The sequence below is a fragment of the Ustilago hordei genome (assembly GCF_900519145.1).
Source record: "Ustilago hordei strain Uho2 genome assembly, contig: UHO2_contig_02, whole genome shotgun sequence".
In the NCBI taxonomy this organism is placed as follows: Eukaryota; Fungi; Basidiomycota; class Ustilaginomycetes; order Ustilaginales; family Ustilaginaceae; genus Ustilago; species Ustilago hordei.
The window spans coordinates 2,450,248-2,463,929 of record NW_024545252.1 but is presented as its reverse complement, the minus strand read 5'-3'; the positions used below and the strand labels follow the sequence as shown (position 1 = coordinate 2,463,929).

Sequence of the window (13,682 nt, the reverse complement as noted above, 5' to 3'; positions counted from 1 at the left end):
AGTCGACACCAGGTCATGAGGAGGAGGAGCAGTGTCGACAAGAGGCACAGGGGTGCTAAGCAGGAGAGGCCCCTGAGCAATACTCGATGAAGAAGGTACTCTCTGGAGAGAGAGCAGGAGCAGCATCGCTGGCAATGCTGTGAAGAGGTATATAACCATGCTTTCTCATCATCATAGGTCGAGTGGATCCCCATCCACTCTACTCACCATAACTAGTTATCACTTCAGCATAAGTATACATTAGTTTCAGTCAGCATAGCAGCAATCTATCAAGGTTGCTCCTCATCGTAGTGTGTGTGTTGTATCACCACTACCTGACGTCCGAAGGCGCCCATAGCAGGTTAGCGGTCCGGATATAGATAGAACCGAAGGCAGTAGTCCACTGCGGTCCGGGGATCACTTCAAGCATCAAGTCAACACACTGGACACTCGTGTTGACGCCACCAACCTTATCACCAACACCATCAACCTCATCATCATCAACACTCACACCAGACCTTGGTGTCATCATAACATTGATATTGATCGTGCCGAGCTACCCCTGAACGGAGTGTCCACAGAGGTCAGCCGAAACCTACGATAGTATATACAACAAACGCCACCTGCTGTCACTGCACAACTTGATAGTCACCGAGTATCTCGAGACAATAGCTGTCGCACAGTTTGATAGTCACCGAGTATCTCGACGGACCGACCTGGGTTTCAGGCGCGAGACCCCTGACAATGGTCACCACAGCAGACCCCTTCGAGGAGGCCACCGACTCAGGAGATGGCCACACAGGCAGCACTGAGACGGGTGACCCCGAGGCCATGGACCTCAGCTCATACCAGCAACCCATGGACCCCGATCACGAGGAGGAGCACGATGATGATGACGACGAGGGAAACGTCAGTGGGGTGATGCACTGATGGCATGCATTGCTCTACAAACCTCCTCGCCATCACTCTGTATATATCAAGATTGTCAAGTATGTTTCTCTACCAGTGGAGGCAAAGCAGTACTGGAGCTCTCTGGAATGGTTCAAGACCATCCTGCTCGGATACTAGCTGATACCGGTGCTGGTTTGTCCATAGTCTCAGATTCTTTCATTAGTAAGTACCAAATACCCACAAAACCCATAAAAACAAGATCGATCCATGGTGTCACCGGGCACCAACTCTCCATCAATAGTTCTGCGAGCATGCAGGTATCTATTGGTACACACAATCTGGGTGTGGTCGAAGCTTCAGTGGCCGACACTGCGGACTATGACCTCATCCTGGGGTTCACTGAGCTACGGAGGCTCAAACCCACCATACAATGGGATACGGGCCAGCTGGAGTTCAAGACTCAGGAGCAGGACCGACCCCCTAGGAGACCCCCTGAAGCAGCAAGAGCAGGGGACCTAACCATGAGGAGACCAACCCTTCATGGTAACGAGTTTGTCTCAGCAGAGCGCATACTACGAGCAGCTCTGGAAGATGGACCCATAGGGTTCATGCTGTTAGAGGAGCCACCATCATCACTCCCAGCCTTTGGTTTTGTACCTACAGGCGCAGACAAAGGAGTAGAGATGGAGGTAGAGGTGGACAAGGTGGTGATGGCTGCAGATATACCAAAGCCATACCAACACCTGCGAGATGTGTTTGATGAAGTGGAAGCAAACAAGCTGCCCCATCATACCAAGCATGATCTCCACCTCGAGTTGTTAGAAGGAGGTAAGCCACCTCAAGGGCCCCTGTACCTTAAGGGGCCCAAGGAGATGTCCAAGTTGAGGAGGTACTTGGATGAGAACCTCGAGAAGGGGTTCATAAGACCATCGAAGAGCCCGGCACGATCACCAGTGCTCTTCGTACCAAAGAAGGATGGAGGTCTCAGACTCTGTGTGGACTACAGAGGTCTCAACGAGATCACTGTCAAGAACAGGGCACCATTGCCCCTCATCGAGGAGCAGCTGTTCTTACTCAGGAAGGCAAGGATCTATACCAAGCTAGACCTTAGAGCAGCATACAACCTCATCCGGATTGCTAAAGGAGATGAATGGAAGACAGCTTTTGGCACTCAGTTGGGACTCTATGAGTACCTAGTGATGCCCTTTGGCCTAGCTAATGCTCCGGCTCACTTCCAGTCATTCATCAATGACATCTTCCGAGACATCATTGGAGTATATGTAGTGGTATACTTAGATGACTTCCTGATCTTCAGTGACACTGAAGAGGTACATGTGAAGCATGTCACCGAGGTCCTCACTCGCTTAAGGAGCAACAGGCTCTTTGCTAAGCTGTCAAAGTGTGAGTTCCACACCAAGACAGTCGAGTTCCTGGGGTACATCATCAAGCCAACGGGCATAGAGATGGACCCAGAAAAGGTGCGCACTGTCAAGGAGTGGCCAATGCCAGAGTCGATCCATGACATCCAGAGGTTCCTGGGTTTTGCCAACTTCTATCGAAGGTTCATAGCCCACTTTGCTCGCATAGCCAAGCCCTTGACAGCACTGGTAAAGCCTATAGAACGGTTCAAGAAGCTCGAGCTACCAGAGGAGGCCCAACAGGCCTTCCACAAGCTCATCCAGGCCTTCACATCAGCAGGAGTGCTTCAGCACTTCGACTACCACCTTCCCACAAGGTTGGAGACTGATGCAAGTGACTTTGCTATAGCAGGAGTGCTCAAGCAGGAGCATGAAGGACGATGGCATCCAGTGGCCTTCTACTCTAGGAAGATGTCTTCTGCCGAGAAGAACTATGAGATCCATGATAAGGAGCTCCTAGCTGTGGTCGCCTGCCTCACTCAGTGGCGACACATGCTAGCTGGACTACCGAACCAACTGGTCATCCTCACTGACCATGAAGCCCTCAAGTACTTCAAGTCACAGAGACGCATCACAGGTCGACAGGCTCGATGGGCCATACTACTAGCAGACTTCGACTTCATATTGCAGTATCGACCAGGAGACAAAGGTGGTGAACCCGATGCTCTTACCAGAAGGACAGACATGCAACCAGCTGGTGAAGAGCAGGATCACAATGTGAGGCAATTACTGCCTCCTCGAGTATTCAAGGAGACAGCAGACCATGACTCGCTCCTAGTGGCCCCCATGATCTCGATGGAGTCCATAGCATCAAAAGGTCTCAAAGACCTGGTCAAGATCTTCCAGCCTTAAGACCAAGAGCTACAGGAGATACATAGGAAGAAGCCTTTCGAACTCAAGGATGACCTATGGTACAGTGGAGGAAGGTTGGTTATCCCCAAGGTGATCATGCCAGGGAGGACCAACAACTGACACTCAAGGAGTGCCAAAGAGGTAGATGGACAGTCTCTCTCTGTAGAGCATCTGCGATTCATGGTGATGACCCAATGTCATGATGGTATCACTGCTGGACACGTAGGAAGAGATGCTACCATCAAGGCAGCTCAACGACATTACTGGTGGCCAAACATGACAGCTTGGATTGCAGACTATGTAGCAAGTTGTCCTGTATGTGCTAGGTACAAAGCTCCTCGTCATCGTCCATATGGTTTGCTACAGCCACTAGCAACCCCAGACAGGCCCTGGGGCTCCATATCCCTCGACTTCATTGAAGGACTACCACCATCAAAGAAGTATGACTCCAAGACCTATGACTCTATCCTAGTCATCGTCGACAGGTTAACTAAGTTTGCCATACTAGCTCCAACCCATAAGACAGTCACGGCCAAACAGACTGCAGTATTGCTATATGGACACATGGTTAGACTCTTCGGATATCCAGATCACATGGTCTCGGACCGAGGCAGGCAGTTCATATCAGGAGCATGGAAGGCATTTGCAGAGCAAATGGGTGTGAAGCACTCACTTAGCACGGCCTACCATCCTCAAACTGATGGTCAGACAGAGAGAGTCAATCAGGTCATAGAGCAATATCTCAGGATGTACTGCAACTATGAGCAGAATGACTGGGCCAACCTGCTGGACACTGCGGCCTTTGTATATAACAACACGGTCCACAACAGCATTGGTGTCTCACCATTCTTTGCATGCTATGGATGGAACCCCAAAGCTCATCCTGACATCCCTCAACGACTAGGAGTCAATGATCCAGGTCGCTTCGAGTACCTCATGGATGGAAAGGAGCGTTGCAAGTACCTCCAGGAGCAGATCAGAGAGGCACAACGTAGATCAGTAAACCAGTATAACAGGAAGCACAAGGACATCGAGTTTAAGGTGGGTGATATGGTCTATATCAACCGACGAAACTGGAAGACAAGGAGACCCACACCCAAGTTAGACACCCGGTTCGCAGGACCCTACCCAGTTCAGGAACGGATAGGACGCCGAGCTTATCGAATCACATTGCCAGCAAACCTTAGGGTGCATGATGTGTTCCATGTCTCCATGCTCGAGCCAGCAAGAACAAGTTCTCTTCCTCAACGTGCTGAACAGCCCACCATACCATCACTTCCAGATGAGGACCTCGATTTCGAAGTCGAAGCACTCATCGACAAGCGTTCACACAATGGGACTACGGAGTACAAGGTGTTGTGGAGAGGGTACTCAGAGGAAGCTGCTTCATGGGAACCAGTAGAGAACCTCAACTGTCCCGACCTCATCCAGGAGTATGAGGTGTCGGAGGGGGGACGAGTGAGTAGACAGAGTGGAGAGAGGAGGAGAGAACAGGAGGAGTAGAGAGAGGAAGAGGAAGGAGGATGACGTTGAGAAGAGGAAGGAGGATGACGTTGAGAGAAGGAGGAAGGATGATGTTGGCGACGTTGTCAAGGAGGAGGAGTCAGCATGAACCAGACCAGAGCATGCCTCGACGGAGCTCGGCTCTTAAGAGGGGGGTAGTGTCATGGGCCTGGATGCTCAAGAAGCAGGAGGGTCATAGGTTCATATGGAAGGAGCACAGGTATCGAAGACCTAGTCGACACCAGTAGAGAGCATGGTCGTAGTGCAGTCTCCATGGAGACCATGGACTCCTATGGACTCACATGCAAAGGAGGGCCAAGCACAAGCCACGAAGAGGACCAAGCTCAAGGAGCATGCAGATGGTTACCATTCAGGGGCTCGAGAGACAAGAGCCAAAGGAACTGTCACTGATCAAAGGAGGAGGAGCAGTGTCGAAGGAGTCGACACCAGGTCATGAGGAGGAGGAGCAGTGTCGACAAGAGGCACAGGGGTGCTAAGCAGGAGAGGCCCCTGAGCAATACTCGATGAAGAAGGTACTCTCTGGAGAGAGAGCAGGAGCAGCATCGCTGGCAATGCTGTGAAGAGGTATATAACCATGCTTTCTCATCATCATAGGTCGAGTGGATCCCCATCCACTCTACTCACCATAACTAGTTATCACTTCAGCATAAGTATACATTAGTTTCAGTCAGCATAGCAGCAATCTATCAAGGTTGCTCCTCATCGTAGTGTGTGTGTTGTATCACCACTACCTGACGTCCGAAGGCGCCCATAGCAGGTTAGCGGTCCGGATATAGATAGAACCGAAGGCAGTAGTCCACTGCGGTCCGGGGATCACTTCAAGCATCAAGTCAACACACTGGACACTCGTGTTGACGCCACCAACCTTATCACCAACACCATCAACCTCATCATCATCAACACTCACACCAGACCTTGGTGTCATCATAACATTGATATTGATCGTGCCGAGCTACCCCTGAACGGAGTGTCCACAGAGGTCAGCCGAAACCTACGATAGTATATACAACAAACGCCACCTGCTGTCACTGCACAACTTGATAGTCACCGAGTATCTCGAGACAATAGCTGTCGCACAGTTTGATAGTCACCAAGTATCTCGACGGACCGACCTGGGTTTCAGGCGCGAGACCCCTGACAATGGTCACCACAGCAGACCCCTTCGAGGAGGCCACCGACTCAGGAGATGGCCACACAGGCAGCACTGAGACGGGTGACCCCGAGGCCATGGACCTCAGCTCATACCAGCAACCCATGGACCCCGATCACGAGGAGGAGCACGATGATGATGACGACGAGGGAAACGTCAGTGGGGTGATGCACTGATGGCATGCATTGCTCTACAAACCTCCTCGCCATCACTCTGTATATATCAAGATTGTCAAGTATGTTTCTCTACCAGTGGAGGCAAAGCAGTACTGGAGCTCTCTGGAATGGTTCAAGACCATCCTGCTCGGATACTAGCTGATACCGGTGCTGGTTTGTCCATAGTCTCAGATTCTTTCATTAGTAAGTACCAAATACCCACAAAACCCATAAAAACAAGATCGATCCATGGTGTCACCGGGCACCAACTCTCCATCAATAGTTCTGCGAGCATGCAGGTATCTATTGGTACACACAATCTGGGTGTGGTCGAAGCTTCAGTGGCCGACACTGCGGACTATGACCTCATCCTGGGGTTCACTGAGCTACGGAGGCTCAAACCCACCATACAATGGGATACGGGCCAGCTGGAGTTCAAGACTCAGGAGCAGGACCGACCCCCTAGGAGACCCCCTGAAGCAGCAAGAGCAGGGGACCTAACCATGAGGAGACCAACCCTTCATGGTAACGAGTTTGTCTCAGCAGAGCGCATACTACGAGCAGCTCTGGAAGATGGACCCATAGGGTTCATGCTGTTAGAGGAGCCACCATCATCACTCCCAGCCTTTGGTTTTGTACCTACAGGCGCAGACAAAGGAGTAGAGATGGAGGTAGAGGTGGACAAGGTGGTGATGGCTGCAGATATACCAAAGCCATACCAACACCTGCGAGATGTGTTTGATGAAGTGGAAGCAAACAAGCTGCCCCATCATACCAAGCATGATCTCCACCTCGAGTTGTTAGAAGGAGGTAAGCCACCTCAAGGGCCCCTGTACCTTAAGGGGCCCAAGGAGATGTCCAAGTTGAGGAGGTACTTGGATGAGAACCTCGAGAAGGGGTTCATAAGACCATCGAAGAGCCCGGCACGATCACCAGTGCTCTTCGTACCAAAGAAGGATGGAGGTCTCAGACTCTGTGTGGACTACAGAGGTCTCAACGAGATCACTGTCAAGAACAGGGCACCATTGCCCCTCATCGAGGAGCAGCTGTTCTTACTCAGGAAGGCAAGGATCTATACCAAGCTAGACCTTAGAGCAGCATACAACCTCATCCGGATTGCTAAAGGAGATGAATGGAAGACAGCTTTTGGCACTCAGTTGGGACTCTATGAGTACCTAGTGATGCCCTTTGGCCTAGCTAATGCTCCGGCTCACTTCCAGTCATTCATCAATGACATCTTCCGAGACATCATTGGAGTATATGTAGTGGTATACTTAGATGACTTCCTGATCTTCAGTGACACTGAAGAGGTACATGTGAAGCATGTCACCGAGGTCCTCACTCGCTTAAGGAGCAACAGGCTCTTTGCTAAGCTGTCAAAGTGTGAGTTCCACACCAAGACAGTCGAGTTCCTGGGGTACATCATCAAGCCAACGGGCATAGAGATGGACCCAGAAAAGGTGCGCACTGTCAAGGAGTGGCCAATGCCAGAGTCGATCCATGACATCCAGAGGTTCCTGGGTTTTGCCAACTTCTATCGAAGGTTCATAGCCCACTTTGCTCGCATAGCCAAGCCCTTGACAGCACTGGTAAAGCCTATAGAACGGTTCAAGAAGCTCGAGCTACCAGAGGAGGCCCAACAGGCCTTCCACAAGCTCATCCAGGCCTTCACATCAGCAGGAGTGCTTCAGCACTTCGACTACCACCTTCCCACAAGGTTGGAGACTGATGCAAGTGACTTTGCTATAGCAGGAGTGCTCAAGCAGGAGCATGAAGGACGATGGCATCCAGTGGCCTTCTACTCTAGGAAGATGTCTTCTGCCGAGAAGAACTATGAGATCCATGATAAGGAGCTCCTAGCTGTGGTCGCCTGCCTCACTCAGTGGCGACACATGCTAGCTGGACTACCGAACCAACTGGTCATCCTCACTGACCATGAAGCCCTCAAGTACTTCAAGTCACAGAGACGCATCACAGGTCGACAGGCTCGATGGGCCATACTACTAGCAGACTTCGACTTCATATTGCAGTATCGACCAGGAGACAAAGGTGGTGAACCCGATGCTCTTACCAGAAGGACAGACATGCAACCAGCTGGTGAAGAGCAGGATCACAATGTGAGGCAATTACTGCCTCCTCGAGTATTCAAGGAGACAGCAGACCATGACTCGCTCCTAGTGGCCCCCATGATCTCGATGGAGTCCATAGCATCAAAAGGTCTCAAAGACCTGGTCAAGATCTTCCAGCCTTAAGACCAAGAGCTACAGGAGATACATAGGAAGAAGCCTTTCGAACTCAAGGATGACCTATGGTACAGTGGAGGAAGGTTGGTTATCCCCAAGGTGATCATGCCAGGGAGGACCAACAACCGACACTCAAGGAGTGCCAAAGAGGTAGATGGACAGTCTCTCTCTGTAGAGCATCTGCGATTCATGGTGATGACCCAATGTCATGATGGTATCACTGCTGGACACGTAGGAAGAGATGCTACCATCAAGGCAGCTCAACGACATTACTGGTGGCCAAACATGACAGCTTGGATTGCAGACTATGTAGCAAGTTGTCCTGTATGTGCTAGGTACAAAGCTCCTCGTCATCGTCCATATGGTTTGCTACAGCCACTAGCAACCCCAGACAGGCCCTGGGGCTCCATATCCCTCGACTTCATTGAAGGACTACCACCATCAAAGAAGTATGACTCCAAGACCTATGACTCTATCCTAGTCATCGTCGACAGGTTAACTAAGTTTGCCATACTAGCTCCAACCCATAAGACAGTCACGGCCAAACAGACTGCAGTATTGCTATATGGACACATGGTTAGACTCTTCGGATATCCAGATCACATGGTCTCGGACCGAGGCAGGCAGTTCATATCAGGAGCATGGAAGGCATTTGCAGAGCAAATGGGTGTGAAGCACTCACTTAGCACGGCCTACCATCCTCAAACTGATGGTCAGACAGAGAGAGTCAATCAGGTCATAGAGCAATATCTCAGGATGTACTGCAACTATGAGCAGAATGACTGGGCCAACCTGCTGGACACTGCGGCCTTTGTATATAACAACACGGTCCACAACAGCATTGGTGTCTCACCATTCTTTGCATGCTATGGATGGAACCCCAAAGCTCATCCTGACATCCCTCAACGACTAGGAGTCAATGATCCAGGTCGCTTCGAGTACCTCATGGATGGAAAGGAGCGTTGCAAGTACCTCCAGGAGCAGATCAGAGAGGCACAACGTAGATCAGTAAACCAGTATAACAGGAAGCACAAGGACATCGAGTTTAAGGTGGGTGATATGGTCTATATCAACCGACGAAACTGGAAGACAAGGAGACCCACACCCAAGTTAGACACCCGGTTCGCAGGACCCTACCCAGTTCAGGAACGGATAGGACGCCGAGCTTATCGAATCACATTGCCAGCAAACCTTAGGGTGCATGATGTGTTCCATGTCTCCATGCTCGAGCCAGCAAGAACAAGTTCTCTTCCTCAACGTGCTGAACAGCCCACCATACCATCACTTCCAGATGAGGACCTCGATTTCGAAGTCGAAGCACTCATCGACAAGCGTTCACACAATGGGACTACGGAGTACAAGGTGTTGTGGAGAGGGTACTCAGAGGAAGCTGCTTCATGGGAACCAGTAGAGAACCTCAACTGTCCCGACCTCATCCAGGAGTATGAGGTGTCGGAGGGGGGACGAGTGAGTAGACAGAGTGGAGAGAGGAGGAGAGAACAGGAGGAGTAGAGAGAGGAAGAGGAAGGAGGATGACGTTGAGAAGAGGAAGGAGGATGACGTTGAGAGAAGGAGGAAGGATGATGTTGGCGACGTTGTCAAGGAGGAGGAGTCAGCATGAACCAGACCAGAGCATGCCTCGACGGAGCTCGGCTCTTAAGAGGGGGGTAGTGTCATGGGCCTGGATGCTCAAGAAGCAGGAGGGTCATAGGTTCATATGGAAGGAGCACAGGTATCGAAGACCTAGTCGACACCAGTAGAGAGCATGGTCGTAGTGCAGTCTCCATGGAGACCATGGACTCCTATGGACTCACATGCAAAGGAGGGCCAAGCACAAGCCACGAAGAGGACCAAGCTCAAGGAGCATGCAGATGGTTACCATTCAGGGGCTCGAGAGACAAGAGCCAAAGGAACTGTCACTGATCAAAGGAGGAGGAGCAGTGTCGAAGGAGTCGACACCAGGTCATGAGGAGGAGGAGCAGTGTCGACAAGAGGCACAGGGGTGCTAAGCAGGAGAGGCCCCTGAGCAATACTCGATGAAGAAGGTACTCTCTGGAGAGAGAGCAGGAGCAGCATCGCTGGCAATGCTGTGAAGAGGTATATAACCATGCTTTCTCATCATCATAGGTCGAGTGGATCCCCATCCACTCTACTCACCATAACTAGTTATCACTTCAGCATAAGTATACATTAGTTTCAGTCAGCATAGCAGCAATCTATCAAGGTTGCTCCTCATCGTAGTGTGTGTGTTGTATCACCACTACCTGACGTCCGAAGGCGCCCATAGCAGGTTAGCGGTCCGGATATAGATAGAACCGAAGGCAGTAGTCCACTGCGGTCCGGGGATCACTTCAAGCATCAAGTCAACACACTGGACACTCGTGTTGACGCCACCAACCTTATCACCAACACCATCAACCTCATCATCATCAACACTCACACCAGACCTTGGTGTCATCATAACATTGATATTGATCGTGCCGAGCTACCCCTGAACGGAGTGTCCACAGAGGTCAGCCGAAACCTACGATAGTATATACAACAAACGCCACCTGCTGTCACTGCACAACTTGATAGTCACCGAGTATCTCGAGACAATAGCTGTCGCACAGTTTGATAGTCACCGAGTATCTCGACGGACCGACCTGGGTTTCAGGCGCGAGACCCCTGACAATGGTCACCACAGCAGACCCCTTCGAGGAGGCCACCGACTCAGGAGATGGCCACACAGGCAGCACTGAGACGGGTGACCCCGAGGCCATGGACCTCAGCTCATACCAGCAACCCATGGACCCCGATCACGAGGAGGAGCACGATGATGATGACGACGAGGGAAACGTCAGTGGGGTGATGCACTGATGGCATGCATTGCTCTACAAACCTCCTCGCCATCACTCTGTATATATCAAGATTGTCAAGTATGTTTCTCTACCAGTGGAGGCAAAGCAGTACTGGAGCTCTCTGGAATGGTTCAAGACCATCCTGCTCGGATACTAGCTGATACCGGTGCTGGTTTGTCCATAGTCTCAGATTCTTTCATTAGTAAGTACCAAATACCCACAAAACCCATAAAAACAAGATCGATCCATGGTGTCACCGGGCACCAACTCTCCATCAATAGTTCTGCGAGCATGCAGGTATCTATTGGTACACACAATCTGGGTGTGGTCGAAGCTTCAGTGGCCGACACTGCGGACTATGACCTCATCCTGGGGTTCACTGAGCTACGGAGGCTCAAACCCACCATACAATGGGATACGGGCCAGCTGGAGTTCAAGACTCAGGAGCAGGACCGACCCCCTAGGAGACCCCCTGAAGCAGCAAGAGCAGGGGACCTAACCATGAGGAGACCAACCCTTCATGGTAACGAGTTTGTCTCAGCAGAGCGCATACTACGAGCAGCTCTGGAAGATGGACCCATAGGGTTCATGCTGTTAGAGGAGCCACCATCATCACTCCCAGCCTTTGGTTTTGTACCTACAGGCGCAGACAAAGGAGTAGAGATGGAGGTAGAGGTGGACAAGGTGGTGATGGCTGCAGATATACCAAAGCCATACCAACACCTGCGAGATGTGTTTGATGAAGTGGAAGCAAACAAGCTGCCCCATCATACCAAGCATGATCTCCACCTCGAGTTGTTAGAAGGAGGTAAGCCACCTCAAGGGCCCCTGTACCTTAAGGGGCCCAAGGAGATGTCCAAGTTGAGGAGGTACTTGGATGAGAACCTCGAGAAGGGGTTCATAAGACCATCGAAGAGCCCGGCACGATCACCAGTGCTCTTCGTACCAAAGAAGGATGGAGGTCTCAGACTCTGTGTGGACTACAGAGGTCTCAACGAGATCACTGTCAAGAACAGGGCACCATTGCCCCTCATCGAGGAGCAGCTGTTCTTACTCAGGAAGGCAAGGATCTATACCAAGCTAGACCTTAGAGCAGCATACAACCTCATCCGGATTGCTAAAGGAGATGAATGGAAGACAGCTTTTGGCACTCAGTTGGGACTCTATGAGTACCTAGTGATGCCCTTTGGCCTAGCCAATGCTCCGGCTCACTTCCAGTCATTCATCAATGACATCTTCCGAGATATCATTGGGATATATGTGGTAGTATACCTAGATGACTTCCTGATCTTCAGTGACACTGAAGAAGCACATGTGAAGCATGTCACTGAGGTCCTCACTCGCTTAAGGAGCAACAGGCTCTTTGCTAAGCTGTCAAAGTGTGAGTTCCACACCAAGACAGTTGAGTTCCTGGGGTACATCATCAAGCCAACGGGCATAGAGATGGACCCAGAAAAGGTGCGCACTGTCAAGGAGTGGCCAATGCCGGAGTCAATCCATGACATCCAGAGGTTCCTGGGTTTTGCCAACTTCTATCGAAGGTTCATAGCCCACTTTGCTCGCATAGCCAAGCCCTTGACAGCACTGGTAAAGCCTATAGAACGGTTCAAGAAGTTCGAGCTACCAGAGGAGGCCCAACAGGCCTTCCACAAGCTCATCCAGGCCTTCACATCAGCAGGAGTGCTTCAGCACTTCGACTACCACCTTCCAACAAGGTTGGAGACTGATGCAAGTGACTTTGCTATAGCAGGAGTACTCAAGCAGGAGCATGAAGGACGATGGCATCCAGTGGCCTTCTACTCTAGGAAGATGTCTTCTGCCGAGAAGAACTATGAGATCCATGATAAGGAGCTCCTAGCTGTGGTCGCCTGCCTCACTCAGTGGCGACACATGCTAGCTGGACTACCGAACCAACTGGTCATCCTCACTGACCATGAAGCCCTCAAGTACTTCAAGTCACAGAGACGCATCACAGGCCGACAAGCTCGATGGGCAATACTACTAGCAGACTTCGACTTCATATTGCAGTATCGACCAGGAGACAAAGGTGGTGAACCCGATGCTCTTACCAGAAGGACAGACATGCAACCAGCCGGTGAAGAGCAGGATCACAATGTGAGGCAACTACTGCCTCCTCGAGTGTTCAAGGAGACAGCAGACCATGACTCGCTCCTAGTGGCCCCCATGATCTCGATGGAGTCCATAGCATCAAAAGGTCTCAAAGACCTGGTCCAGATCTTCCAGCCCTTAGACCAAGAGCTACAGGAGATACATAGGAAGAAGCCCTTCGAGGTCAGGGATGACCTATGGTACAGTGGAGGAAGGTTGGTTATCCCCAAAGTGATCATGCCAGGGAGGACCAACAACTGACACTCAAGGAGTGCCAAAGAGGTAGATGGACAGTCTCTCTCTGTAGAGCATCTGCGATTCATGGTGATGACCCAATGCCATGATGGTATCACTGCTGGACACGTAGGAAGAGATGCTACCATCAAGGCAGCACAACGACATTACTGGTGGCCAAACATGACAGCTTGGATTGCAGACTATGTAGCAAGTTGTCCTGTATGTGCTAGGTACAAAGCTCCTCGTCATCGTCCATATGGTTTGCTACAGCCACTAGCAACCCC

The 13,682-nt window shown here is 51.0% G+C and overlaps 3 protein-coding genes across 3 annotated transcripts; all 3 read left to right on the top strand.

Moving 5' to 3' along the window:
- Positions 1-723: 723 nt before the first annotated feature.
- UHO2_01561 (uncharacterized protein) lies at positions 724-4,643 on the top strand (the record flags this gene model as incomplete). Its single annotated transcript, XM_041554028.1, has 4 exons — positions 724-892; positions 991-3,119; positions 3,150-3,230; positions 3,309-4,643. 4 exons carry the CDS (start codon positions 724-726, stop codon positions 4,641-4,643), a joined length of 3,714 nt encoding a protein of 1,237 aa, XP_041409962.1.
- A 1,161-nt stretch (positions 4,644-5,804) lies between these two features.
- On the top strand, positions 5,805-9,724 carry UHO2_01560 (uncharacterized protein; the record flags this gene model as incomplete). The annotated part of the gene is made up of 3 exons (XM_041554027.1): positions 5,805-5,973; positions 6,072-8,200; positions 8,231-9,724. The coding sequence occupies 3 exons, from the start codon at positions 5,805-5,807 to the stop codon at positions 9,722-9,724; spliced, it is 3,792 nt and encodes a 1,263-aa protein (XP_041409961.1).
- A 1,161-nt stretch (positions 9,725-10,885) lies between these two features.
- UHO2_01559 (uncharacterized protein) lies at positions 10,886-13,422 on the top strand (the record flags this gene model as incomplete). The annotated part of the gene is made up of 2 exons (XM_041554026.1): positions 10,886-11,054; positions 11,153-13,422. The coding sequence occupies 2 exons, from the start codon at positions 10,886-10,888 to the stop codon at positions 13,420-13,422; spliced, it is 2,439 nt and encodes an 812-aa protein (XP_041409960.1).
- Positions 13,423-13,682: the final 260 nt, after the last annotated feature.